The sequence below is a fragment of the Schistosoma haematobium genome, chromosome 6 (genome assembly GCF_000699445.3).
Source record: "Schistosoma haematobium chromosome 6, whole genome shotgun sequence".
Lineage (NCBI taxonomy): Eukaryota > Metazoa > Platyhelminthes > Trematoda > Strigeidida > Schistosomatidae > Schistosoma > Schistosoma haematobium.
This window is the reverse complement of record NC_067201.1, coordinates 1,134,726-1,161,214: the sequence shown is the minus strand read 5'-3', so window position 1 is coordinate 1,161,214 and position 26,489 is coordinate 1,134,726. Positions and strand designations below refer to the sequence as shown.

The 26,489-nt window shown below is 35.9% G+C and overlaps 2 protein-coding genes across 3 annotated transcripts; one reads left to right on the top strand and one right to left on the bottom strand.

The window, feature by feature from the left end:
• The first annotated feature begins 631 nt into the window (after positions 1-631).
• On the top strand, positions 632-17,091 carry MS3_00008276 (uncharacterized protein). The gene is made up of 4 exons (XM_051216636.1): positions 632-993; positions 11,303-11,482; positions 15,345-15,500; positions 16,609-17,091. Exons 1-4 carry the CDS (start codon positions 688-690, stop codon positions 16,915-16,917), a joined length of 951 nt encoding a protein of 316 aa, XP_051065225.1. The 5' UTR covers positions 632-687; the 3' UTR covers positions 16,918-17,091.
• A 1,951-nt stretch (positions 17,092-19,042) lies between these two features.
• On the bottom strand, positions 19,043-24,945 carry BUD13_1 (bud site selection protein; the record flags this gene model as incomplete). Of its 2 annotated transcripts, XM_012942931.3 has the most annotated exons (4): positions 19,043-20,336; positions 22,210-22,418; positions 22,464-22,664; positions 24,665-24,783. In XM_012942931.3, 4 exons carry the CDS (start codon positions 24,781-24,783, stop codon positions 20,092-20,094), a joined length of 774 nt encoding a protein of 257 aa, XP_012798385.2. In that variant the 3' UTR covers positions 19,043-20,091. The 2 variants fall into 2 exon arrangements, with proteins under 2 accessions (XP_012798385.2, XP_051065224.1); XM_051216635.1 differs by having other exon boundaries at positions 19,043-22,418; positions 24,665-24,945.
• Positions 24,946-26,489: the final 1,544 nt, after the last annotated feature.

The following is a 26,489-nucleotide window of genomic DNA, read 5'->3' as shown; positions in this document are numbered from 1 at the left end:
CGTGTACTACAGTACTACAATTTGTTAAAACATTCTCACTAATATATTTTCTTACTGGCTTATACCTTCACAAGTTGAATTCTTCCTTGTAGGATGTTTATATGATGAAATAATAAAATATTAATTTTAATCGTTGAGATCATGAGTCAATTAAAGGTAGACCACCATGGAAAACATGGAAACACTGGACAGTTGTTCCAACCTATTGTGGGATTCTTCAGCAGTACACATCGACAATCCCGACTCGCAAGATTCGAACCCAGCACCTATCGGTCTATATCAATGAATATCAATATGAAATAATTAAATCCTAAAAATTATACTTTACTCCTTTTTATATCTTTGAAATCTCTTTAAATTGTTTCTATTGTTCACATTATTAACTACCATATGATAACAAATGATCAATTAAGATACTTTGTCTATCATATTACCTTGCTTATTCCGTATAATCAGATGATTTGTATCCTTTCCAAAGTTCTCTTATATATCTAATGTACTTGTTAAGTACTTTTCAACATAAATCCCTACTACCCTCATTCAATAAATAATCCCTTAGTAACAAAACAATAATAAAGTACAAAATTCATTCTTTGCATATATAAGCAGAACAAAAAAACACAACACTATGATTACATCATCTTGTAACCAACTTATTGTTTAATCAAAGTGTTCAATAAAAGTGTCATGGATACTTTATATCATCAATTGAATCATTTAAAATGTTTAACAATTAATGATTATTTAAAACAAAATCAAGTATCTAATCAATTAAATATTATTATAACAACACCAGAATTAATGATTTTATTAAGACGATTATCTTATAAATTTGGTATTATTAAAACAGCAAATTACTTGATAGATAATATAAAAAATAATCCATCGAAGTTGAATTTCGCGGATTTAATATCTCAAGGTCATTGCTTATTGAAACAATTGCAAGATCAATTTTCAATTGCCAATATAACAAAAAGAAAAGAAAATAATACTGTAAGTTAAATTTAATGATTACTGTTTTGAAAAGATTAAGAATAAAGATTATAATAGAATAGTCTGAATTCATTTCATTACACTTGGTTCTTGTCAGCTGCTTACAACCTGTGATATTTATACGTCACAATTATATAATAGTTTTAAATGACTTACATGAGAGGGTTCGGTTGGAAGTTATATTGAAGATATAGTAGTATAGTGTAGCAACGGTGTAAATAAATTTAATAGTCAGTCAGTCAGTAACAGCGTAGAACTTCATACGTACGTACATTAATTTGAGTTGCCATACCACATTAGCACACAGCTTTCTTCCAACCTACTCCTATACCATTGAACAGCGTACATCGAGGAATTCCGTAATTGGGCACTAGAAAAATCACTGTATTGTAATGTAATTATCTTTAGACATTTTCTATCTTAATAAATAAATTGTCTTTTATACTGTTTCATTTGTGAATATCCTTTAAGTGAACGAGATTCCCGATGAAATATTGTCGTGTACTTTACATAATATGATAGACTGTGTACTGAAATCCATACTCCTTGAACAATTCTTCTTGATTACTTTGTTTTTTGTTGTCGTTCCGAAATAGATTTAATAGTTGAATGATGTAAGTTATCACTTCATGTAGAAGAGTAAACAATAAAATCCATTAAAAACTGAGATGGTTATTAATTTTCCATTGCCTTGGAGACAAATATTCCTTCGCTGCACCTTAAAATCTTTTCTTTCTTTCTCTTTAAATTCTTTCTTGCGTTTATTACATCGTTGAGTTTTATTTCAACTTCCAAATTATTAATCTTATTTTATCAACTGAGCTCTATGTACTTTATTTCTATCAATGTTTACTCATTATGTAATCACATAGTTCTAGCCATTTGTTGTCATAATCACTGTTGTAGAATGTTCTTTCAAATAAGGTATATATTCACAATATTCGATGCATTGCTCGTATATCCTGGGACCACCGAGTAAGTAACGCAATTGTTAGGGAACGGTTACTAGGTAAGGATGGCAAGTCGATTGATGAGGTAGTGAAACTTTATCACTTGAAATGGCTTGGACACGTGTTACGTATGCCCAACTACTGACTTCCTCGATATGCGATGTTCAATGGTGTAGGAGTAGGTTGGGAGAAAGCTAGAGGCGGCCAGACGAAAACATGACAATAATCCATAAAGTCACTGAAAAGTGGACTGTGTCATGTTGGTAGGTGAAGACTACCTGGTTGGAATCTTCGACACGATAACAACTGATGGTTAGAAACCGTGAAAGACATTACTCAAATTCATTTGCAATGGCGTAGGTGCATCCACTCTTTGTGTTCTCCCAAATTCTAATCTTCTGAATTCTTTATGTCCCTTTATTTCTTCTCTTTCCAAATTAACATAACTGGATTATACTCCTTGACTAACATCTTCAAACCCTAATGTTTGCGACTACTGTTTATACTTTTACTACCTTTACCATTATGAGGTTCGAATCGTTAATTGTATCTGTGTGCTAATGTGGTATGGCAGCTCGAATTGATGTACGTACGTAATAAGTTCTACGTTGTTACTAACTGACTACATTTTCTAGTTATTTAATTATAAGATATAAGTTAAATAGATAAAGGATCAACTTCTGTATACATGATTGATCTATCATCAAATATGATGTCTACTTACATAGAATTAATAGTTTCCAACTGATCTCTTAGATGGTCTAATTCATGTAAAAAATAATGTACTACCTCCATATTTTTTGAACGATATCATTTCATACAATTTGAAATCACATTTGTGCCCTTAACATTTAAATTAACTATCTTTGTCAAATTGATCATGCCCGTAAACCGACATTTCCAGGATATATATTGCCAAGAAGATATGGTTTTCAAAGAGAGATAAATGCAGAAGTATTCAGTGAAGGCAGAATGGATAATCAACTCTAATTACACATTAAACAAAGAATATAAAGACATAGTTCACATGACATAGATTCATTGAAAGTAGTGGCTACATTTTAGCTTCATGAATAAAGTTTGATCAACATCAATAAACGAAAACAAAATCTGATTGATCACTATTCATTGAGAAAGTGAGACATAAATATCTCAGTCCTACAGTAAGTCAGTCACAATCAGAATAGTTCAACGGTAACAACTTAGACTATAAAGTTGGGTAGTACAGATTAGAATTCTTCAGAAAGAATCAATTCTCTTAATAGTTCTGAAAATGGAAGGTTTTAAAGAGAACAAGAATGACAACTGCTATAGAATAAATAAATGGATTCATTTTATATTTCGTTAAGCTCTTATCAACTGAATACAGGATATTGACAATACTTATACATAAGAGGGTGATTAATGAATGAATCTATGTATATCATGATGTAGCCAAGATTTCAATAAAGTTTAATAAGGTCATTAGAAATTGTTTGTTTCAGATAAGTAAAGTTTGGGAGGGAAAATTCCAGAACATTGAACCAGTGATTACAACTTATAGAGTTAACAAACATTAGATGATTATGTAATGAGGCGGCTGGAAACAGATGAATGGCAATAAAGAAACTATATGAATTGAAATCAGTCAGTTATGTATGATGTAATTTCAACTTCAGAAAGAGTTGGAATAATGAATGATGTAATAAATAAATAAAAGAGGGGGGGGTAGTGTTACCAGAGAAAAGAAACATTTATTACTGTCTCTTTTGGTATACATAAATCTGGTTTTAGATGTTTGATTGTTATTGCTTCGGTAAATTTCAAAAGGCTGGAGTTTGATTGTTTGTTCATCACCTTGAAGGATTTCAGTATATCGACTTCATATCCTGTGTTAAGGAGATGTCTTATGATGGCACTGTTGAATGCTTTTAATCTAGTTGATCTTAAACTTTTCAGAATATGTTCTTTGAATTGGACGTAGGCTCTCGTTTGAAGATTCATAGTTCAATATTTTTAATATTTTCATCAAGTGTTCTAACTATGACAATCAATAGGGATAATATGCATATGGACTCATTGAACCTGTCAATGAATTATCATTATCTTCTGTATTCATTTATCATCACTATTCTGTTTATTTGTTGATGTATCTTTGTTATATCTTGTCTTTAAAGCCGGTTAGTTATCATGTGACTTATTCGCCAATTGAAATATGACTTATTAATTCTTAATACTGTGCCAAACCAATGACGTTCAACTGGTATGAGCAATCTAATGTTCTTAGTAGTCTTTTGTTCATCTAGCCCGTCTAACAGAGTCTAGAACTCTAATAACAGCTTCCACTATGCAAATCATTTATTTCAGACAAACTTGGTTTATATACAGCAGTCAAACAGACCGTATCACACTATAAAAATCTAGCCAAAAAGTGGTTGTGAATATAGGAGATAGTAATTGATAGATTGGCCATAACTGAAGCACAGTAAATCGTATAATAATAGTCTATGAGTCCAAATAAAGCTTATAATAAGAGAAATATAGAATATATATATAGTCTAGTTACTAAGCTGTTATATAATATTAGTCCATTAATAGTTCTCAGAAGTTATTCGTAATTTAATCATCACTAGGATATAACAGTCTTAACTACACATCTACATTATCTTGTTGCTAGTGTACAATAAAAAAAAGAAAATAAGGGGAAAAATCAATGGGCTGAAGTTTATTTACATCATGACTGCTAGGTTACAACATATGATAAAGAAAACATTCAGATTTCTAATTCTGTTTATTGATTATGCATTTAGAAATGTATAGAGCTTTTATTTTGATCATGTGTAATCGTGGAAACCGCAAAAATGTCATTAGTCATGTTACATCTATTAGCGTGGCGTCGAGTCGCGTTCGACTATGATCATCACTACAAGAAAGTTGCGTACCAGATATCATAAGATGATTGGAGGTTGTAGAGAGATATATTTGTTGGCGATCTCGTGGTATCGAAAGAATACCGAGATCGTGCCAAAGGAGTACAAGCGGAATCACTGAGTAAACGTGAGTTCGTGCAAGATCACAATCAACGGAAGAATGTATGTATTTTGGTAGAGTTAAACAAACAAGTACAGTAAACCAATCACTGGTACAATTGGTTATAATAATAATTGTTTCCACTATACCAATCGCGTTCTCTTCATAAAAGTAGGTCACTACAAGGTATTTCTAGTTTTAAAATTTAGCATTGCTTCTTTTGTGGCAATTTCAAGTGGAAATTTTCTAGTTATTATACCTAATAAGTGCTTAAAATCAATAATTAATTATTGGTATTGAGTTCAAGTCCTAGAGTGAACATCAACTCTAAGATGCAAGTACATCCAACTGATGAGTTCCAAATAGAATGAAACACATGTCAAACTGGATTCCACTGCTAGACACTACCCATCTTTGCATATAATGCTTGTTACTAAAGGTAATATCGAGACGATCCGTACAGAATACACACATGCCAATAAGAGATTGGTCAATTACAGTTGTGTAGTGACCTACTTTTATCAGTAGTTCCACTTGTACTCCTCTGGCACGATCCCGGTGTTTTTTCGATACCACAAGATCACCAACAAATACAACTCGACAACAGCCATCAACAGCCTTCTGATATTTGGCGTACGGGTGATCTTATAAGTTAACTGGCACGTAGTCTTCCTGTAGTGGTGATCATAGTCAACCGCGACTCGACGCCACACTATAGTTGTAAATATCAATAAGAAGTTTCAAGTAAACAATATCAAGTGAATTTCAACTTCACTCTGTTGGACAAGCAAGTGGCTATCAGAATTCAATAGCTAAGTAGATAACATGATGGCATTTAAAGTGAACGGTATATTAAGATACAGGTACACCCAGCTGACGAATTCCAAATAGAACGAAACACACATGTCAAACTGGATTCCACTGCTAGACACTATTCATCTTTGCATATAATGCTTGTAACTCAAACGCTATATCGAGGCAATCCGTACAGGATACACATATTACCAATAAGAGAGATTAATCAATTACAGTTGTAAACATCAATGGGAATTATTGGTTTAGTTACAATATTTTATTGATTAAATTAAAATAAAAGAATAAAGACAAAACAATATAAACCAATAATCTTATAGTAGATGAATGAATAACTAATTCATTGGTCAATTACTTTTATTATTATTATCCTATAAACATAATAATAATCATAATCACTTGAGTGATTCCTCAATTAATCTATTCATTTGAATGTCATAGAAATAGGTAAGTGTTTTAACTATGATACTGAATAATTGAAAATCAGTTGAAAACATTAACTAGTTGCCATGTCCTGTGTCATGTTGTTAAGTTAGAATTCACAAAATTACATGTTAATTATAGAAGAGTATGATATATACATAGGGTTGGGAAATGTTGTATCCTGATGTGAATATTGAATAGTAACTGTTATGACCTATTCATAAACCAATACGATACATATATTTTGTATTGTATAATTTAAAGCAATTAGTCCCTTTTATAAATTTCGATAGAACAATAAGAAGACGGAGTTGATCTGAAAAATGTTGATGTATTTGCGCTATACATTTCGAATAATCTGGTCACACATATACTTGTCAAGGCATTTTTATATGAAAATTAATAAAGGTCAAACAAATAAAAGTACAATTAAAATAACTAAGGGGGGGGAGAAAGAATAAGAATTTGTCGCGTTATCCTAGGCCATAGAATGACTTAAGAATTACCAAGGTAAATTCAAGGTTACGACAAATTGTTTTTGTACACATAAGGGGGCTTTAAATTTACGAATAGCTAAGGCTTCAATAAACTTAAGAATTCGACCTTGACAATTTCTATACAACGTTCTAAATGCTGTATTAATGTTAATTTTGTGTCCCGTCTCAATTATGTGTTTTGCTATCGATGAACTTGGTTTTCTACCTCCTACATTAATCGGATCATTTGACACACACTGATTTTGAAGCCATCTGAGCACATGTTCATTGACCCTTGATTGCATTGTTCGATTACTCCTCCCTATGTATGTGTGTCCACACAAACATGTAAATTGGTAAATACAATGGGATGTGACGTAATCATTAGTGCATTGTTTGGGTCTATTAGGAATCATGGCCTTAGACTTTTCAATCACTACCAACTGAGCAGCACAATACGTATTCTCGATGGCTGCTTTCAATCTCTGCCTTAAAACTATACTGTTTGATTCGCCTCTATATGGTAGATTGATATAGACCTTTTTCTTTGGCACTGAGTAAATTAGAGGTCTTGGCATTAACTGACTTTTGCACCTATTAATAAACTTGAGTGGATAACCATTTGCTATTAAAGTGTCAGTCAGTAACTTTTAATCGTTTTCCACCATATCAGAGGTACATATTCTTCGAGTCCTCTTAAAGAGGCACTTAACTAGACCTCTCTTGTATTGCAATGGACAAAAACTATGGAAATTTAAGTATTGTCCCGTCCAAGTTGGTTTCCTGTACACGGACCGTCTAATAGTGCCATCATCCCTTCGACTTAAGAGTATGTCTAGAAAGGCTAGTTGGCCATTACTTTCTGATTCATGTGTCATCACAATATCGTTCTGAACACCATTGAGTTTATCCAGTAATCGGTAAACATCAAAATCCTTATCACATATAATTAGAATATCATCCATATATCTTCTATATAGAGTTGTCTCACCAATGAGGTCGCTCGTCATATTTTCCACATATGACATGAATACCTCAGCTAAGAGAGGCCCTAAAGGGCTACCCATAGCTACACCATCAACTTGTCGAAAATATTCACCATCAAACGTAAATTGAACATTAGCTGTACATAATAAAAGTAATTCTTTCAAAAATGGTAACGGAATAGGAAAAAGAGGAAAGTTCTTTGAAATATAGTCACAAAGAAAATCCACCGTCTTTGTTAATGGTACATTCGTGAAGAGGGAGTTTACATCAAATGAATGCAAAGATTTATCTTTAATATTAATGTCACCAAGAAAGTCAATTAGTTCAAATGTATCTTTTAAAGAGAACTTACATAGATTAGTACGAATTGGGTTTAACAGTTTTACTAACCATTTAGCTAGCTCGTGTGTGGGAGAACCACGCATAGACAAAATTGGTCGTAATAGAATATTAGGTTTATGAATTTTAGCGCAAATATATCAACATTTTTCAGATCAACTCCGTCTTCTTATTGTTCTATCGATATTGTATAATTATTAAATAGCTAAGCTATGTATATTCATATTCGTCTTATTATAAGTTTTATTTTGACTTATGAACTGTTATATTATACGATTTACCATTCTTCAATTATGCCCTGTTTATTAATCACTACCTCTCACATTCACAGCTACATTTGGGTAATTCTTGCACAAATGTTATTTCCTATTTTATGGTATGATGTGGTCCGGTTGGTTTGTATACAAACTCAGTATGTTTGAATTACATGAATCATATTAAAGAGGCTGAGATTGGTGTTCTGAACTCAACAAGCAGGGTTAGACAGGAAGAAGGATCGATAAGGACTTTAGACTACTCTTGCGGATTTTATGCGTCCTTAGTCCAGTCGATAAGGCGCTGTTTCCCAATTGGCGGTATTATTATGTTGTATGTTAATTGGTCACCGGTCACAAGTTATAACACTGTACACGTTAAATACAAGACATAATTAATAAATCTCAATAGTTCATCAACTAGAACAGATTGTTAGTTAATTGACTTGTTATTTATAAACGATTAAAATAATATAATAATTATTAATGAGTTAAAAATAAAGGCTTTACATATTTGGGCAGCAACATTGATGAACACAATGGATCTGATGCATATATGAAGGCGCGGATCGGCAATGCAAGAGCAGTATATCTACAACCGGAGAACATCTGGAACTCAAAACAACTGTTTGTTAACCAATACCAAGGTCAGAATTTTCAACACAAATGTCGAAACAGTTCTACTGTATGGGGCGGAAACCTGGAGAACCACGAAAGCCATCATCCAGAAGATACAGGTGTTTATTAACAATTGTCTACGCAAAATACTTCGGATCCATTGGCCGGACACTACTAGCAACAACCTATTGTGGGAGAGAACAAACCAGATCGCAGTGGAGGAAGAAGTGCTGGAAGTGGGTAGGACACACATTGACGAAAGCACCGAACTGCGTCACAAGACAAGCCCTCACATAGAATCCTGAAAGCCAAAAGAGGAGAGGAAGACCAAAGAACACATCACGTCGAGAAATGGAGATAGACATGAGAAGAATGAGCAAAAATTGGTTATAACTAGAAAGGTAGGCCCAGGACAGAGTGGGTTGGAGAATGCTGGTCGGCGGCCTATGCTCCATTGAGAGTAACAGGCGTAAGTAAGTAAGTAAGATATGTAGATTAACATACACTTTAATGGTACCCTTCTTTATGAACTAAAATCTGTTAGCGAATGTTTATGAGGTGAATAGAACTGAGAATAGAGTTTTTCTCATAGGTGCAGAAACTAAAAAAATGCAAAGTTCATAAATTTGATCCTGTATATTATCCCCCCCCCAACCCATGTATACAACTGAAAAAACAAATACCTTAATTCATAACTATAAAATGAGATTTAATAAATTTTAAATTGGATAACTAATTAGTCACTCTGGGACTCAAACCCAGTACCATCCGCTACAAACGCCATCGAGTTATCCACTCAGCTACTGATATGCCAATAACAGACTGGTCAATTGCAGTCTTAAACCTCAATGGGAAGATACAAGTCAAACAATACCAAGTGAATTTGAACAGTTAATATTTTCAAAAAAATGTAAACCTGACATGTAGAACATTAACATTGTAATTATGTCTTACTTACATACTTACTTACGTCTGTTACTCCATGTCGAGGAGCACAGGCCGCACACCAGCATTCTCCATCCAACCCTGTCCTAGGCAATCCTTTCCAGGTCCTTCCAGTTCTTATTCATCTTTTTTCATATCTGTTTCTATTTCCCGACATGATGTGTCCTTTGGCCTTCCTCTTTTCCACTTCTTCTCAAGATTCCAAGCTGGGGCTTGCCCCGTGATGCAATTTGATGGTTTCCGTAATATATGTCCTATCCATTTCCATCGTCTTTTCCTAATGTCCTCCTCAGCTGGGACCTGGTTTGTTCTCTCCCGCAGAAAGCTCTTGTTGATGGTATCCGGCCAATGGATGTTGAGTATCTTGCACAGTCAACTGCTTATAAATACTTGTACCTATTTGATGATGGTTGTAGTAGTTCTCCAAATTGTAGCTCCGTACAGTAGAACTGTCTTGACGTTTGTATTGAAGATTCTCACTTTGATATTGGTTGAAAGTTGTTTTGAGTTCCATATATTCTTCAATTGTAGGAATGCAGCCTTCGATTTGCTAATCTGTACCTTCTCATCTGCATCAGATCTTCCTCGTTCACCGATGATACCACTGACCAAGTACGTAAAAAATTGCACCAGTTCAAAAGTTTCTCTATCAATTGTGGTTGAGTTGGTGTTCCCCATGTTGTATCTGAGGATTTAGCTTTTCCCTTTGAGTATATTGAGGCCTACTGATGCAGAGACTAGTGCTAAACTAACTGTGTTCATCTGCATTTGTTCATGTGTATGAGATAGAAAAGTTGAATCATCTGCGAAGTACAAATCTTTGAATTGATTCCAAACTGACTATTGTATTCCGTGTTTCCTCTCACATATCAACGTCTTCATAATTCAGTCAACAAATAAAAGAAAGGGAAAGGGAGACAATAAGCAACCTTGTCTGATAAGTAATTGTTAGGTTCCGATAAACATAATGAATGGTAACTTTGGGATCCTTTTATGGACTAATACCAAACGTATATTTCTATCGTATAATTATTAGGTAACTAAACTATGCATGTTCATATTCCTCCTTATTTTGACCCATAAACTATTATTATACGTTTTACCATTCTTGAGTTATACCCAGTATATTAATTACTACCTCCCTCATTCACAGCCACATCTGGCTAATTCTTGTACAAATGTTGTTTCATATTTTATTGGTACGTTGTGGTTTGCTTGGTTGGTATATAAACTCAGTATGTTTGAAATACAAGGATCCATATCGCAAAGGCTGAGACTGGTATTCTGGACTTGACTGGCAGAGCCAATCAAGACTCTAAACTGCTCAATATGGGTTTACGCATCTTTGGTCCGATCGACAAGTCACTGCACTCTCTATCGGCAATCACAAGTTATAACAGTAATATGAACTCTTCTTTGAAGAAATAAAACCTAATTCTTTTTTTTCTTTTTTCTTTTTCTTTTCGTTTTCATCCATTTTTTTTTCTTCTTCTAGATTCAATTCGAATTATATAAAATTTATGAAAAATTGAATTTATTTGAACAAAAATTAGAATCATTCTATGAAGTAGCATGTCAACAAATAGAAATGATCAATAATCAATTGAATGTTACAGATAGATTAATTGGTTATAGAAATAATTTAAATTGTATCAGTTCTACTAAATATAAACAAGTAAATATGAATTCGTTGCTATGATTGATCATTTAAAGTTAATTACTTTCTTTGTATTTAAACAAATTGATTGTTTAGTGCGCATCCACAACCTTTTGAGGAGTTCCACAATAGGACGAAACGGTCGTCTAGTGCTTCCAGGTTTTCCAGGGTGGTCTAGTTTCAATTGACTCATGATATTAACCATTGAAATTACTACAATCTCCACAAAAACCCATCTGATATTAAAGTGTACTTTATTATCTAAAAGGTTCGAAACTCATTTAGTCAGTCAGAAGTTCGAACCACTCTGTTGTGTGATCAGGTGGATACTATCATTATTGCTGACAAAACTAGGTTGACCCAAATGTAAGTGTACGAACCTATATTGGGTAAAGAAAACAAAACTAAAATCCATCACACAATTCAACATAGTTTGGTATATGTTCGATTTTCTCTTTAGTCGTCAATGAGAGAACTTCCACGTTCAAAGTTCTCTGGATACATTTGTACTGTTTAAGAATAAAGTTGTGAAATGAAATGCATAAAATTACAGTTACTTGCAAAATGTTCATTAATTGTGTCAGACTTTATTGTTCCTGTATTTCTGTACCAATTGCTTTCTGTTCCTGTTCTTCCCTTATTGATCTTTTCAATCTTTTGCTGCCACTTATTATATTCCTGACTAGCACTCTATACTACTTATGTCGATATAAGTAGCACACGCCACACTCATCCCCCCTTTTATTATGGTGTTCACGCAGTCTTTGATGCTGTTCGTGACTCGCAGTAATGATGATCTTGCAACTATCTCTACAGTTGACTTGCATTTACGCGATTCTGCTTCTATTCTCTCCGGATCCGGTAAACCGAGCCATGTCCCTCTGTGACGATGTACGGTCCTTCCCACTTTGGGATCAGCTTTCCTGAACTTGATCCTCTTGCTACGTTACTTTTCCGTTCACTACAGTTTACCAGGTCCCCCACCGCAAAATATTTCCACGTTCTCCTCTGCTGTTTCGCCTTCTTTATGTCTGATATTTATTTCTCTTTCACGTTCCTTATTGCCTCCCTCCTCTCTTTTCTCAACCTTGTTGTCGCCCATTTCTGTTGTTGTGGCCATGTATTATTATGTATTGGAAGTCGTGCCTGTCTAACCATACATAAACAGGAAAGGTGATTTTTTGGCTATTCACTGTATGGAGGCACGATGCGCCAGCAAAATCAATGATAACTCTTTCTTCCGATTTCCTCCTTTAGACGCTAACCATTCCTTTAACGTCCGGTTGTTTCTCTCTGTAAGCCCGTTCGTCTGAAGGTGATACGATGTAGTTCGTATCCTCTTGATGCCAAACTGCTTTAGACGAATTTTGAACTCGTCAATTTGAAAACAGGGACCCCGGTCGGTTTATATCATCTTTGGTATTCCGTAACACGCTACAATATGCCAGATTACTACTTCGGTCAGTTTTTGCCCAACTCCGCCTGTAGCTCTTCCAGAGTTACTGCCGGTCCCAAGGCCGGGTAGAGGAGGAGGGTTGGGCATGGGGTTAGCGTCCCCATCCCGTAGAAAACTAACTCGCTATCAGTTTTTGCCCGCTGTTCTGCAATTGGTATGGCGTCCACCCACCGTGCAGCATATTCCGTCATCAATAGTAGGTACTGGTTACCGCTCACCGTCTGTGGAAACGGTCTCATCACATCCACCGACCATAGATCACCGACTGCGGTTACTGTGATCGACTGTAATGGCAGTTGTGTGTATCGATCGCTTTTCATTAGTTGGCACTACTGGCAAGTTAACACGTTTTGGGCCTCATCGTCTCTCATGCCTGGCCGGTATGCACTTTGCCGTATTAAATTCATCGTTCTTGCGACGCTCGTATGCGCTACCTGGTGACATTCATGTATCATCTTACGCCGCCAGTCTTTTGCGATCACAGCCACCAAATTTTTGTCATCGTCCTACCAGATCAAAGCTCCATATATGTTCACTCTCAGTCTTTCCTTTTGCCGAAGCAAATTTATTACCTCCTTCTTCACTGTTCGTCTGCTCCCACTTTTATCACTCTGATTACTACTGGATGCTTAGGGTCAGCTTTCTGCTGCCGGACGGGTTCTCATGTGTCTCCCTCTAAACTATTCAATGGGTATGCTGTCAATGGAAGCTCGGCATCCATGTCTGGTCTTGACAAGTAGCCCGCCATTACGTTTTCTTTTCCTGAAACATGGCCGATGGTCGTACTCTTGCCGACGTATCATCCATCGCACCAACTTCCCACGGGGATCCCATGCTGCTTTCAGGCACTGCAGGGGTTTATGGTTAGTCTCAATGTGAAATTGTCTACCTAAAAGGCACGGTCTCTATTTGTCTACTGCCCGCAAGATTGCTAAACACTCCTTTTCGATCGTTGAATACTTCTGTCCAGCGGATGTGAGAACGCGACTCGTATATTCCACCACTCTATCAGACTGACTAAAGACGATACCTATACGATGATCACTTGCGTCTGTAGTTCAGGCAATCTGGGAGTCATCTGGAGGTCGTGCAGCATGTTTTTGATCCGGTTGAACGTTTTTTTAGGCAGTCCTAGTCCACGTAAACTTAGTGTTGCTCAGAAACTTGTATAAGTGTGCTGCTATTTCGTAGAAGTTCTTGACAAACACACCACGATATTTCTAAAGCTACAAACGTGCTACTCGGTTTCGTATCAAAAATGTTTTAGTTGTGAACGTTTAGAATTCTAAAAGTTCTCGTACGACTTGATCTTTAATTCCATTTCTATAGATAACTGCAAAAACAGTCACCAAGTATCTAAAACCATCCATTTTATGCCTTCTGATACTGTAAATCGAGATATTGGAAGTATCACGGCGTAGAAATCGTGTGAAAAAGCCATAACCAAATCAAAGTAAAGAACTTGTTTTCAGCAGAGCAGGCGTCATGACAGGCCTAAAAATAATGAACTTGTTATAATTTTAAGCTATACCGTTAATGACTTTATACGAACTAACTTCACTCATGTAGGAGGAACATCTCATCAATATATAATTTGGCATTAGTTTACTTATTATTGGTTTATACATCAGTCATCAAGTCCCTATACTTGAAAATATACACACCATTTGCACGGTCATCCAGAGCTCTCAGGTTTTCCATGGAGGTCTAGCTTTAATGGATTCATGAATTCAACTATTGAATTTCTCAGTTATTGATAAAATTCGGACAGATTACGTAACGAATTGTAGAAGGTACAAATCGATAGTAAGATGTCAAGTGTACTAGTAATGATAAGAATATAAAAACATGGTAATTAGATGAACAAATGTTTCTACAGTAAAGAGTAGACGAAAAATTTGAATCACTTGGAACAAAGTGTGTATGTATGTGAATAATCAGCTTAAACATAAACATCTTTCTTAACAGAGGAATGGATAGGTACATTACAAACTGGAAAATTATTGGCTTGAATACCTATAACCTTCACAATGTGCAATAGACGGGTTCAAACTCTATCTAAAGAACGGATTGTGAAACGAATGATCACTGTGATAGGACAAATTATCATTTACATTTCCACTAATCAGTTAGAAATCATGCATATTTTCGGTAATAATTTATACTATCACCACAGATCATGTCATTCCTAAGTGAGTATCTTTCATCGATACAATAGCTGTTTAAGTGTTACATTCACAAATAGTAACACTCTCTTTTTCACCGTAGACTCATATGGCGGTATAATACATTGGTTTATTGAACATATAGAGGAAGCCAGAGTTCAATGTTCACAAAGGGATGAAATCGGTCAATAATTTATTTTGCCCATATGGTGAATTGTATTTCATACATCTGAAAACATTAAAATTTGCATACTTACAGGTAGATCAACCTGATTTTAGTCAAGAGAAAAGACCTTGTATTGCTCCACGATTTAATATTCCCAATTACAATCAAATAACTTGTGATGCTTCAGACCAATCAAATAGAAGCTATGAAACAAAGCAGAATGAAGTTCAATGGCCATCAACGGTTCAGGTAATTCCTTGAACATTTGTTAATTTAGTCAGTCATCAACAAAACAAGACCAGACACATTCGTTAATTAAACTTTTCAAAGATGTTGAAGAAACACTCGGTACATATTTGTTCAGTTTCGCATTCTAAAAACTGTATGATACTGAATAAACCTAGCTATTGTTGTGGAGTCGGTCAGTTCTAAGTAACATAGAATATGGGATATATATCCATTAGTTCAAGTTGACACACCCCGTATCAGCACAACAAGCTGAAGTTATCAAAGCGGATGTTTATAGTAGTAAAAGTACCAGCGATGTCAATGGTAGTGGAGAACATTACGCGTACACAATATGATTTGAGAAAGAATGAATCCGTAGAATAGAAAAGTATACGATTTGTAAACCTTTAAATCTAAGGGGAGACAAAGAATGAGGACGTCCGTACTATTATATCCGTTTCCGAACCATATCATCCGGTAAATACAACCACTGTTTACGACAATAGAGTGTATCCCAATCAGGTTGCATCAACAAGGCTTCATACAGTACCTCCATGATGGAGTTATAAATACTTAAGACATATTTGTCTACTAAAGCTTCCTAGTCATTTCCCAGTCTTTTCACTAGTCAGTGTATAGGAGGTAAACATGTTAAGTGGGCAAATAGGACGTAGGGGGTCACACCAATGTTTCACTGATAGTTGGATGGCGCTAAAAATGAAGACTGTTCGATCTGACCTTAGTCATCTACACCTCTATCCCTGAACGTCCTTATTTCCAATGCTTGTTGGGTTATCGATGCGACAGCTTGGACGAAAATCTGTACAATGAGCTTCGATTTTCAATGTTGCTTCCGTTGATATCAGCCCTTGCATTGCAACTAGTTCCAATTCCTGTTTTTGTTGTCGAGGTTAAGATTATTATAGCAAATTAGTTGATTATTGAGATGACGTTTCCATACGATAAAATTTGCATTCCCACTTAAGCGTACAATTTATCGAATGACAGTTTATTAAAATGTTCCAGTTTTTATATGACTACCTACTTTCCAGTGTTAGTAGTATAAAATGTCAACTTGAAATCAACTAGTTTCCTTATCCTCTCCTACTTTCATTTCCCGAAAACACAGGAACAAGCAGGAATATGTATCAAGTATCCTGGTGAGTCAGAAACTCGTTCGACATTCACAAAACCAAATCATTGTGTATCAGAAGTTTTAACAAATCATGGTCAACTACGTGTATGTAAACCAGGCTATCAAATTAATCCACATTCAGAAATTAAACTAGATGGATATGGTCCTATCAAACAGTATGAATTGAATAAAATGGAACAATCAGAGTATGCACAAACTTATACTTGGCCAGATGGTAAAAAGATACATACAAGTCCATGGAACAGATTACGAGAAGCTAATCATTTGTATGGTGTTAAATAATTCTGATAATTCGGTTGCCTTCATAAGACTAAGCATTGTAACATTTCTGATTAGTTTATTTAGTTAAACAAATCATTCAGTAAATGAATCTGTTAAAAGCTAACAAGCCTTTTCTTTTAAATAAAAATAAGCAAACACCAAAGACGACTAGTCAACTAGGACAATAGGGTTCTAATAATACAAAGATGAGATCGGCATCTATAAGTGAATGATGTAATCAACTCAGGAAGCAAGCATATATGTTTACAAATTTGAGTTTGAGGCAGAATCTTACTGTGAAGGGTAGTGATATATTTCCCGACTCCTCAAAAATATATAACACGAGGTCAACTGAAAACCGAGTGCTTTATGGGATCACTCAGTCAGTAACAACGTCGAACTTCGTACGTACGTACATCAGTTCGAGTTGCCACACCACATTAGCACAGAGATGCACTTGTCGATTCAAATCCCGTAGTGGTAGAGGTAATAAGAGTATAAGCAGTAATCGGGAAGATTAGGGTTTGGAGATGTTATTTAAAGAGTATAATCCAGTGAAATAAAGTCGGAAAGAGAAAAAATAAAGGGACATGAAGAATTCAGAAAATTAGAATTTGGGAGAACACAGAGAGTGGATGCACCTGCGCCATTGCAAACGATTTTGAGCCATGTCATTCAGGGTCTCTAACTATCGGTTGCTATCATCTCGCGGTCCCCAACCAGGTAGTCTACACCTACCAACATGACTCAGTCCACTTGTCAGTGACTTCATGGACTTGTGCCATGTTTTGGTTTGGCCGCCCCTAGCTTTCTTCCAACCTACTCCTATACCACTGAACATAGCACGTCGAGGCAGTCGGTCGTTGGGCATACGTAACACGTGTCCCAGCCATCTCAACTGATGAAGTTTCACTACTTCATCAATTGATTTGCCATCCTTACCTAGTACCCGTTTCCTAACAACTGTGTTACTTACTCGATGGTCCCATGATATATGAGCAATGTTTCGAAGACACCTATGATCAAATACTAGTAACCTACGGATATCCTCTACTCTTACCGGCCATGTTTCACTGCCATAAAGTAGGAGGGAACGAACTGCTGCGCAGTAAACACGTCCTTTGGTTGATAGACGGATATCTCGCCTACGCCATAAATGACGCAAGTTGGCAAAAGCTAGTCGAGCCTTCTGTATCCGTGCTGAGATTTCGTCACACACTAAACCACAAGGGCTGATGAGACTTCCAAGATAAGTGAAGCGGTCGACACACTCAACTACTTCACTCCCTATCACTAGTTCGGGTGTCGATGTAACCCAATCCTGAAGCAACATTTTGCAGTTCGAGGGAGAGAATCGCATCCCGAACATGCTTGCATTGTTGCTTAGAGTGTCCAGAAGACTCTGCATTTTGTAAGCATCTTCACCAAATAAAACTATGTCATCTGCATATTCTAAGTCAACAAGTGAACCTCCTGGTAGAAGTTCAACCCCTGTAAATTTAGATGAGGGGAGTGTTATCTCTAAAAGTACGTCAATGACAAAGTTGAACAAGAATGGGGAGAGTGGACAGCCCTGACGAACACCACTTGAGGTGATCAATTCTGATGACAGTTCGCCATAAGCTCTCACTCTACCAGTTGTGTTCGAGTAGAGAGCCTTTATAAGGTTAATGTACTTCTTTGGTACTCCTTTCAGTGACAAACACTGCCATAGAACCTCACGATCAATAGAGTCGAATGCCGCCTTAAGGTCGAGAAATACTACCATTGTGGGATCACTAGAAGAGAAATAACCCCGATGACAGGTTATGAACCAGGCTTAGAGGACCTACTACAACTGAGTTTGTTTTGACTTACTGAATAAGAAAACAAAACACTAAAATATTTAGAGGCATATACTAAAACAAACAAAACGTTGACGTTAACCTCTAATCCCATTAACTTGAATAAAATTGCTATGACCTTGAAGTTGAGGGTTCAAAGCGTTTCTCCACCAGTCGCCAATTGTTATGGCCTTGAATGTCTGTTTTGCTATCACGCGATTTGTCTACCAATCCGAATACGACTTATACGGATCTTTACACTAGGCCAACCAATGACGTTCAACCGGTGTGGGCAGTTTAGCGTCCTTATTGGTCCTATGTCCTACGAGCCCTTCCACTTGAGTCCAGAACAAGATACCAGCTTCCGAATCCGAGCAGATCGTTTATTTCATGCATACTTGGTTTATATATCAATCACACAGACCGCAACGTACCATAAAATAGGAAATAATATTTGTACACAAATAAGCCAAAAAGTGGCTGTGAACGAGGGGGACAGTGAATAATAGACTGAGCATAGATTAAGAACCGTAAATCATATAATAATAAATTATAAATCAAAATAAAGCTTATAATAAGAGGAGTATAAATATACGTAATGTAATTGTTGAATAATTATACAATAAGAATATTTATAGAATATTAGTTCATTAATAGTCCTCGGGAGTTACCTGTAATTTAATCTCCACTCGGATATAACAAAAATAATAACTAACCAGGTGCTGAGAAATGCAAAAGCTTCCAAAAGTTCAAACAGAACTATTCAGAAAAATGATGTAAAAAGTCTCTTGATTTTTCAAAACAAGTGCGTGAAGTTGATTGTGACGCTTCACGACCGAGATCCATAGCGTCTTATTCTCAAGAATACCCATGAATCTCTTATTGACAGACATGTGTTTTGCACCGTTTCGTCAACAGATGAGGTTGCAAAAAGACTAACTGTTCTTTTCCTCTCAGCTGCTAGAGATGAGTTAAGTATTCATTTCAGAGGGAGATACCGTACGATTTCCCCAATGGCCTACTTTGCGACATTGTTTCTGTTCTTATGAATCGAGTAATTAAGTTACTACATAACAATGAGCAATGAGTTCAGAGAATAGATCAGACTGACAGATAATAACCATTTGAAGCTCAATAAGTGACGAATTCTATTATAGTTCTAGGATTGATAAGAAAATAAGTTACTTAAAGTGAACAATCAACAGTTCATGATTTCACAGAAAGGCTGATTATGTGCGGCACATCAAACAACGCTTTACTTACAAGATTGAACTAAAAGTCTCTAATGTGAAAATATATAATATCATAATACATCTGTACATCGTGCAATGAATAGAAACTTTACAAACAATAATAATGTAAGTTATTAATTTTACATATCTTCAACTGCCCAGCGTTGAGCTATTTCACGTTCAACTCGTCGGCGAGTTTGATCTTCAACTATTTTTTTTTCAAAGCCATTACTACGATCCACACCATCCCAACGGAAACCAGGCCATATATTATAACGATTTGGAGGTGGTTCAGGACCTTTGTAACGGGGTCGATCATCTTCTCCTTCATCATCACCACTATCGTCTGATTGGGATGAGTGTGAGATGTCGGAATGAGATGAATCTATAGATAGCCATATACAAAACGGTGTATCAAAATAATAGAAGATGAGTAAAGTGATCAGTTTTATCATTGAAAAAGTACATCGATGATACATGCAAAACTTCGAAAGAACTAGTTGCTCAAATGATTATTAGTCCTTAGAAAATCTTGAAATTTATTGACCAGAGTATGGAATTTGAATTAGAGGCAGAGAAATAGACGAGGTTGAAATAAACATTAACACAATTTGTGTAGTCATATGCTATAAATTATAAACAAGTTAGACTTTTTCTTCATAAGTGAGCAAAAAGAGAGAAGGCCATTTACGAGAGGTTAATAGGTCAAACGTATATCCACCATAAAAAAGCATCCAACTCAGTGAGAAAGCGGAAGTTTTGCAATATTTGGAGTTCATTTTTTAGAAATAAGTTGAAAGATGTTTTAAGACAAATAAAAGTTAACAAAGTATAGGACAGTGGTTTAGTAAATGATGCAATACCCCCAAATGCCCTGGTACGACCAAGGGTGGGGAGAGTCATCTCTCCCTCTCCAAATACTCTCACATGACCACATGCATACAATCACTGCCTTCTAGCGGCATTACTATTGTTTACGAAATTGAAAGGACGAAAAGTCAATACCCGGCGCTTTAACCGGGTTGGTGGATATGGAGGATCCACCTAGAGGAATTGGAAAATCCTGATTCCAAACCAATGGTGGATATACGCTCCAGTATTCTGAAGGAACAAATGACGTATGAACCAATCATTGGTCACTGGCTAACATGGAATTGCATCTACTGACGCTGCTCCATTGCCTTGTGGATCAAACCATTAAGTCGAAGGCCCTGTGTGTGACCCTCTAAGAAAATCACCTGCTTCGGTCTGGGCACCCGGACAGTATAACAGCCCACACACACAAACGAAGTGAATTGTGTGCCGCGTACGTATTCGGTGCCCCTTTTGTACTAAAATTTATGTGTTCAAATAAATAAATAAATAAATACTTCTAGCTACTACTCCGAAATACTGATGGATTTGAAAACTACAACTCACGAGAAATATGCAACCAATGAAACAGTAATTTTAGAGTTTTTGAAGGAAAAAAACAAAGGAAAAGTAAAAAGTGAAGATAAACAATGGGTATTAAGTGAACAAGACTAAATAATTTTGACACGAGGAAAATAGCACTAATAATTATAATTAGGAAGATAATAGTTTCTACATAAATGGTTGTCATTTATGTTGCATATGACTAATAGAAGCCTCAGTTAACGTATAATACATGTTGGAATAGACCTGAATTGGGGGGAATCTAAGACGACGAAATAGAAATGTGACAATAATCCACTGATCACTGGAGTTTATCGGGAGTTTCTAGTTGCATCCTATGCATAGGCTAAGAATCTGTTGTAGTGGTGAAGTACATAATTAAAAAAGAATTATTTAGTTCATATCATTTTATTTATTATTTAACAGTTTTAGCAACAGGCCTATTGCTATGTTTTTATGTTACGGTAATCTTTGTCCAACTTTTACTACTCTTATTTACTATTGGCTTTCATGTAAAACGGTTGAGTTACTAACGCAAAATGTGTCTTAATCATGTTTTCAGATTGTGATTACATAACTTTGTTGGTCAACTTTTCCAAAATCACACAGATTACATCAACATTTCTATTTCCCATCGGGAGGTTGTCGATTTAAGAAAGTCGGGGATGATTTAGAAACTATGCAAAGTCTCCGATTGAGATGTCACTATGGATAATCCAGTGGGTAACTGAATTGTGTGGTCAGCACTCATTTAATGTAAGATAAAGTGGTCAGTTCAGATAGATACACAAGCACAACTATAAACTTTGTATACCCACTGAACGTCATTTATATGGACTTACGTTTATGTTTTTTCTTTTTGTGACTTTTCTTTTGCCGCTTCTTCTTAGCTGATTTCCGAACAAAATACTGAGCCATAGGATCTTCAGAATGTATTTGTGACTTCAAATGTTCTGTAAGATCTTTATCACTAGCATATCGTGCCAGTGGTTTTGAACTTTCATATTCCTGTTCCTTAAGTTTATTATAAGTTTCTTCTAGAGTTTTGATGCTATTAGAGAAGAAGGATGTATCTTATTCAAAATACCAGACAAACCCTTTATTCCATACATCGTATCTAGCTTCCAACTCGGCCTCCTTTCTCGATTTGTCTCCTTGTTTTGACTTTTTGTCTTTGAGTAAAGTTGCTTGTCGAACCACTGTAGGTAATGGTTCTACGAACGATGGATCTGAAGGAAATTCAAAACCATCTGCATCTGTTTTATAGAATGCATCTAGAGTTTCAGGGAGATCACCACTAAAATAAAAACAATATAAATAAAGACAACTATATAAACAGGGAGACTGGTTTACGAACTTAATCTGACAGTAGTCTGACAATGAAAGCAAACCGTTTCAGAATGAACAACTTTAAAGACAATCACCTGTTGTAAAACAGATCAAACTAAATAATGCTTACGTGAGATTACAAACAAAATTATAGTAATAAGACATTGTCATAAATTCGTACTGTTCTCAGCAATAATTATCTAAGCAAAAGGATTCCTAACAGTTAAACTAATCCTTCTCTTGGACCACCAAAACTGTTACTAAACAGCTAAAAATAGACAGTTAGTCTGGAACGTGATATGACTTGGCTACGCAATTATGCATAATGACAACGGAGTGTGAGAGGTTCCTAGAATCCCTTAGGCCATAACTGCTAATATAAATGACTGAGGAAACAAGAATGAGTACTGTTTGGATTGCGCATACAATCACCATCAAAGGATGGCTTATAACGCATGGAAGGCAGCTGATACATGACAACTAAACCTATTAACAGGATTGTTTTCCTACATTAGATGAATACTTCTAAATGAAGGATTGAACAAGCGAACATCTTAAAAAAGTCAGTCAATAAAAAACAGGAATCGGACTCGATCAAGGTTGGAAATATACTGAAATGTTTTAGTGGAGTTTCTTGAGGTATAACACGTCACATAGCTGACACACGGTTGAGGGAATCAGCACAGAGCTTTGCTAGTTCAGCACTCTGGAGTCTTGTAGACCAACACGTCTGGTAGTGTAAAAAACACTTCTAAATAAAGCTCTTAGACACATAAAAGTTCATATCATACTGACACCAAAGCAGTATGGCTACACTGTTGCCAGCTTTTGCATGGAAAACTCTACCAAGTGAAAAACCTGCTCAGTGAGACAGGTGGTTTCCGTAGGGTGTAACAGTCTGAACATTTATCCTAATAGTCTAATCTTCGCACTATACTTGAACATCCATGACAATGAATTTAAACGCATGACCATATAGAAGACCTTGAAGGAAAAAAGTTAGACTCGGGGATAAAGACAACATATACCTATATGGTAGAATCCAGATGACATCAACCCATGGAACTCGATAAGGAAGTAGAATCTTATCAAATACGAATTCAAACTATGTGAAGATGAATTCCATACTCATTGGAAATCAGCGAGTAGCCTCTTTTATTCGTGCAATTCTAGGTTGACTGCCCTTCCTACTTAATTTCAATGGAACATCGATACCGTTTGGATTACTAGGAGACTTTTGAAAGATGATGTTAATTTTCGGAGAGTTACAATTGGTGATGTTCGTTTGGATCGACGAATATACAAGTGGTTTAGAACGTCCATGACTAGATACAAATTTCACTGTGACGTGATCTACCATGGCAATGATAATTGTCTTAGTAGTTGATATGAGAAACTACTGCTTTAGATACCGAAAAGAAGTGATATAAGTGTGGGTGGAAGTCGTGACTTGAAATACACTCAGTGACCAATTCACCATACGTCAAAACATGTTAGAGGCATTATTGTGATCACTTGACAAGATGTCTTCAACTTTTGCCTGATAAATTGGGCGTGCCTGTCGAATATTTTATTGTACACTTCCGAAATTCTATGTACCATTTCTCGTCAAGTGATAAGAATTGTCAAGAATTTTAACCACCTTGGATAGGATTAACTCGATCAACGATGCTAGACAACCATGGGAAAATTAGAGTGAACTGTAGAGACGAATGTTAATACATCTTCAAATCTATTTAGTCACGTTCAATGCTCCATCCCTTGCATCCGGATCAGACTTTCTACTTGACCCAACATTCCAATGGGTAATGAGTACATTGAAGAAAATAGGTAAATATTATTCTAAATTGCATACCAGTACGATAGCTGGCTGCAAACGTCCAAAAATAAGGAAACGAAACCGTGGAGTGATATTTTGGATGTTGAACCCAATGCACTTTGAAGAATTAACTTATTTTGGAAACTTACGAGATGTATTTCACTGTGATGTCGTTAACTACTTTCCGTTTCTTTTTACTACCCACAGGTTCGAGGTAGCGTCTCAAGTAATCAGCTTTATTGTCCTTCGAAGGGTTGTTTGTAGTCATTTGAAGTTTTGGGAATCATTGGCCTTGAGGTCCAGATGGTTCAAACCGTTCAAATGGTTGTGGACGGAATAGAAGAATTTTTCGCTTAACGGGCTTCCGTGGCTAGTAGCACTGTGTCACCAATACCTCCAAGCAGGAACCTAGTTACATTAACTATAGTAGAGGATAAAGAAATTGTTAAATCATAGTAAGTTATTATCCTCACAAATACGCGCGCTATTTAAAAGGACGGTGGTATTTTTCCACCCTGGGTAAATTATATTATTTTTATTGTTTATCACGTATCAAGACTACTGTTTACACTGTGGAGACAGACCTGACAAGCTTATTTTGTAAATAGTTTTTAATATTATTTGTATTTGTTACTCTTTCACTGTATGTATATTTATCATTAAATGATTGTACCTGTTGTTTTAGTAAATGACTTTGAACACTCTTTCCGTTGTGTGACACATAGCATGACATAGTTGTGATTGTTCGCAAATACTCTGCTACACATACACTCCTTGTTCTACTCTCGCTTGTGATTTAGTTAATTGCATCCTAAATCGAATATTATCCGCATTTGTAGACTGTGAGTCAGGACATATCATACCTAACTGTGGTTTACATTATTGGAGAGTCCAACAACCTGTATGGAATTATCGAACATTTATAATTGTGGATTTACAGTACCAGACCCAATCTGAACACGCAACAACTTGGTGAATTTAGGTAAATCCCTATTTTTATGTTGTATTAATAACTATTAACAGCATTATTTACTCTTTTTAACTTAGTTAAAGTTTTCTTACGTTCATATATGTCTGGTCCACCACAACACTTATTTTGATTTACTTCAGTTAAAGTATTCGATTAGAGTATCGTATCTGTCTTTAAAGTAGTTTATGGAGGGTACTTTTGGGTACCCTTTTTCTATTATATCTGTTAGTACTTTTGGTTCTAACAATTCACAGTTTCCCACTTTTTTTGGTCATAGATCTTTTCATCTCTGAGTACTATTGTATCCATTTCTTGTTTTAAAAAAGATCTCTGTTTGATGACTGGACAGTGCAATTGCCTATATTCGGGCTGTCGATATTCCGTTGAAATAAGCATGAAGTGCAATGAGTGCAAAGGTCGATACCACGAAGTTTGCACGAATTTAACGCCTGCGGCTCTTAAACGGTTGCGTATGGCTTTGTCAGTAGTGCTGTTCTGATGCAAACAGATCGCTAACGAGGCCATCTTGTAGTGTCGGTTATTATGTTAAGCCAATATACCTTATTCTATCTTTTGGACAGGCCAATCTGTTCATTCTAATTGAGCAATATTTTGACCTTGTTAATTATTCGCTTATCAATCTTGACTGTTTTTAAATGAACGCATGTGTGGGAAGCTGAAAGAAAATATGAAATGCAGTTGGCACAATCTGCACTCAAGCAGCTTAAGAGAATATTCTAGTACATAAACTACAGAACAAGGACACATAATTGGATTCCCAACCTAATTAAAGAAGGAAGTGAATATGAAATGATAGAGGAAGATCAGGAAAAAGCAGAGGCTATGGCTGACTATTTTGGGGCAGTTTTCATTCAGGAACCTCCTCTAGAGAAAGAACCAGACCAAAATAAACAGTCAACAAACCAACTACACACCGTAGACTTCGATCAAGACGATGTATTTAAGGCTCTTAGCACTTTAAACATGAAAAAGTCAACAGGACC

Bases quoted from the DNA above. Each gene is read 5' to 3' on its own strand.
- MS3_00008276 (XM_051216636.1), top strand. From the start codon at position 688: ATGGATACTTTATATCATCAATTGAATCATTTAAAATGTTTAACAATT. The intron at 994-11,302 runs GTAAGTTAAATT...TTCTTCTTCTAG, and splicing joins AAAGAAAAGAAAATAATACT to ATTCAATTCGAATTATATAA. The intron at 15,501-16,608 runs GTAATTCCTTGA...CCGAAAACACAG, and splicing joins AATGGCCATCAACGGTTCAG to GAACAAGCAGGAATATGTAT.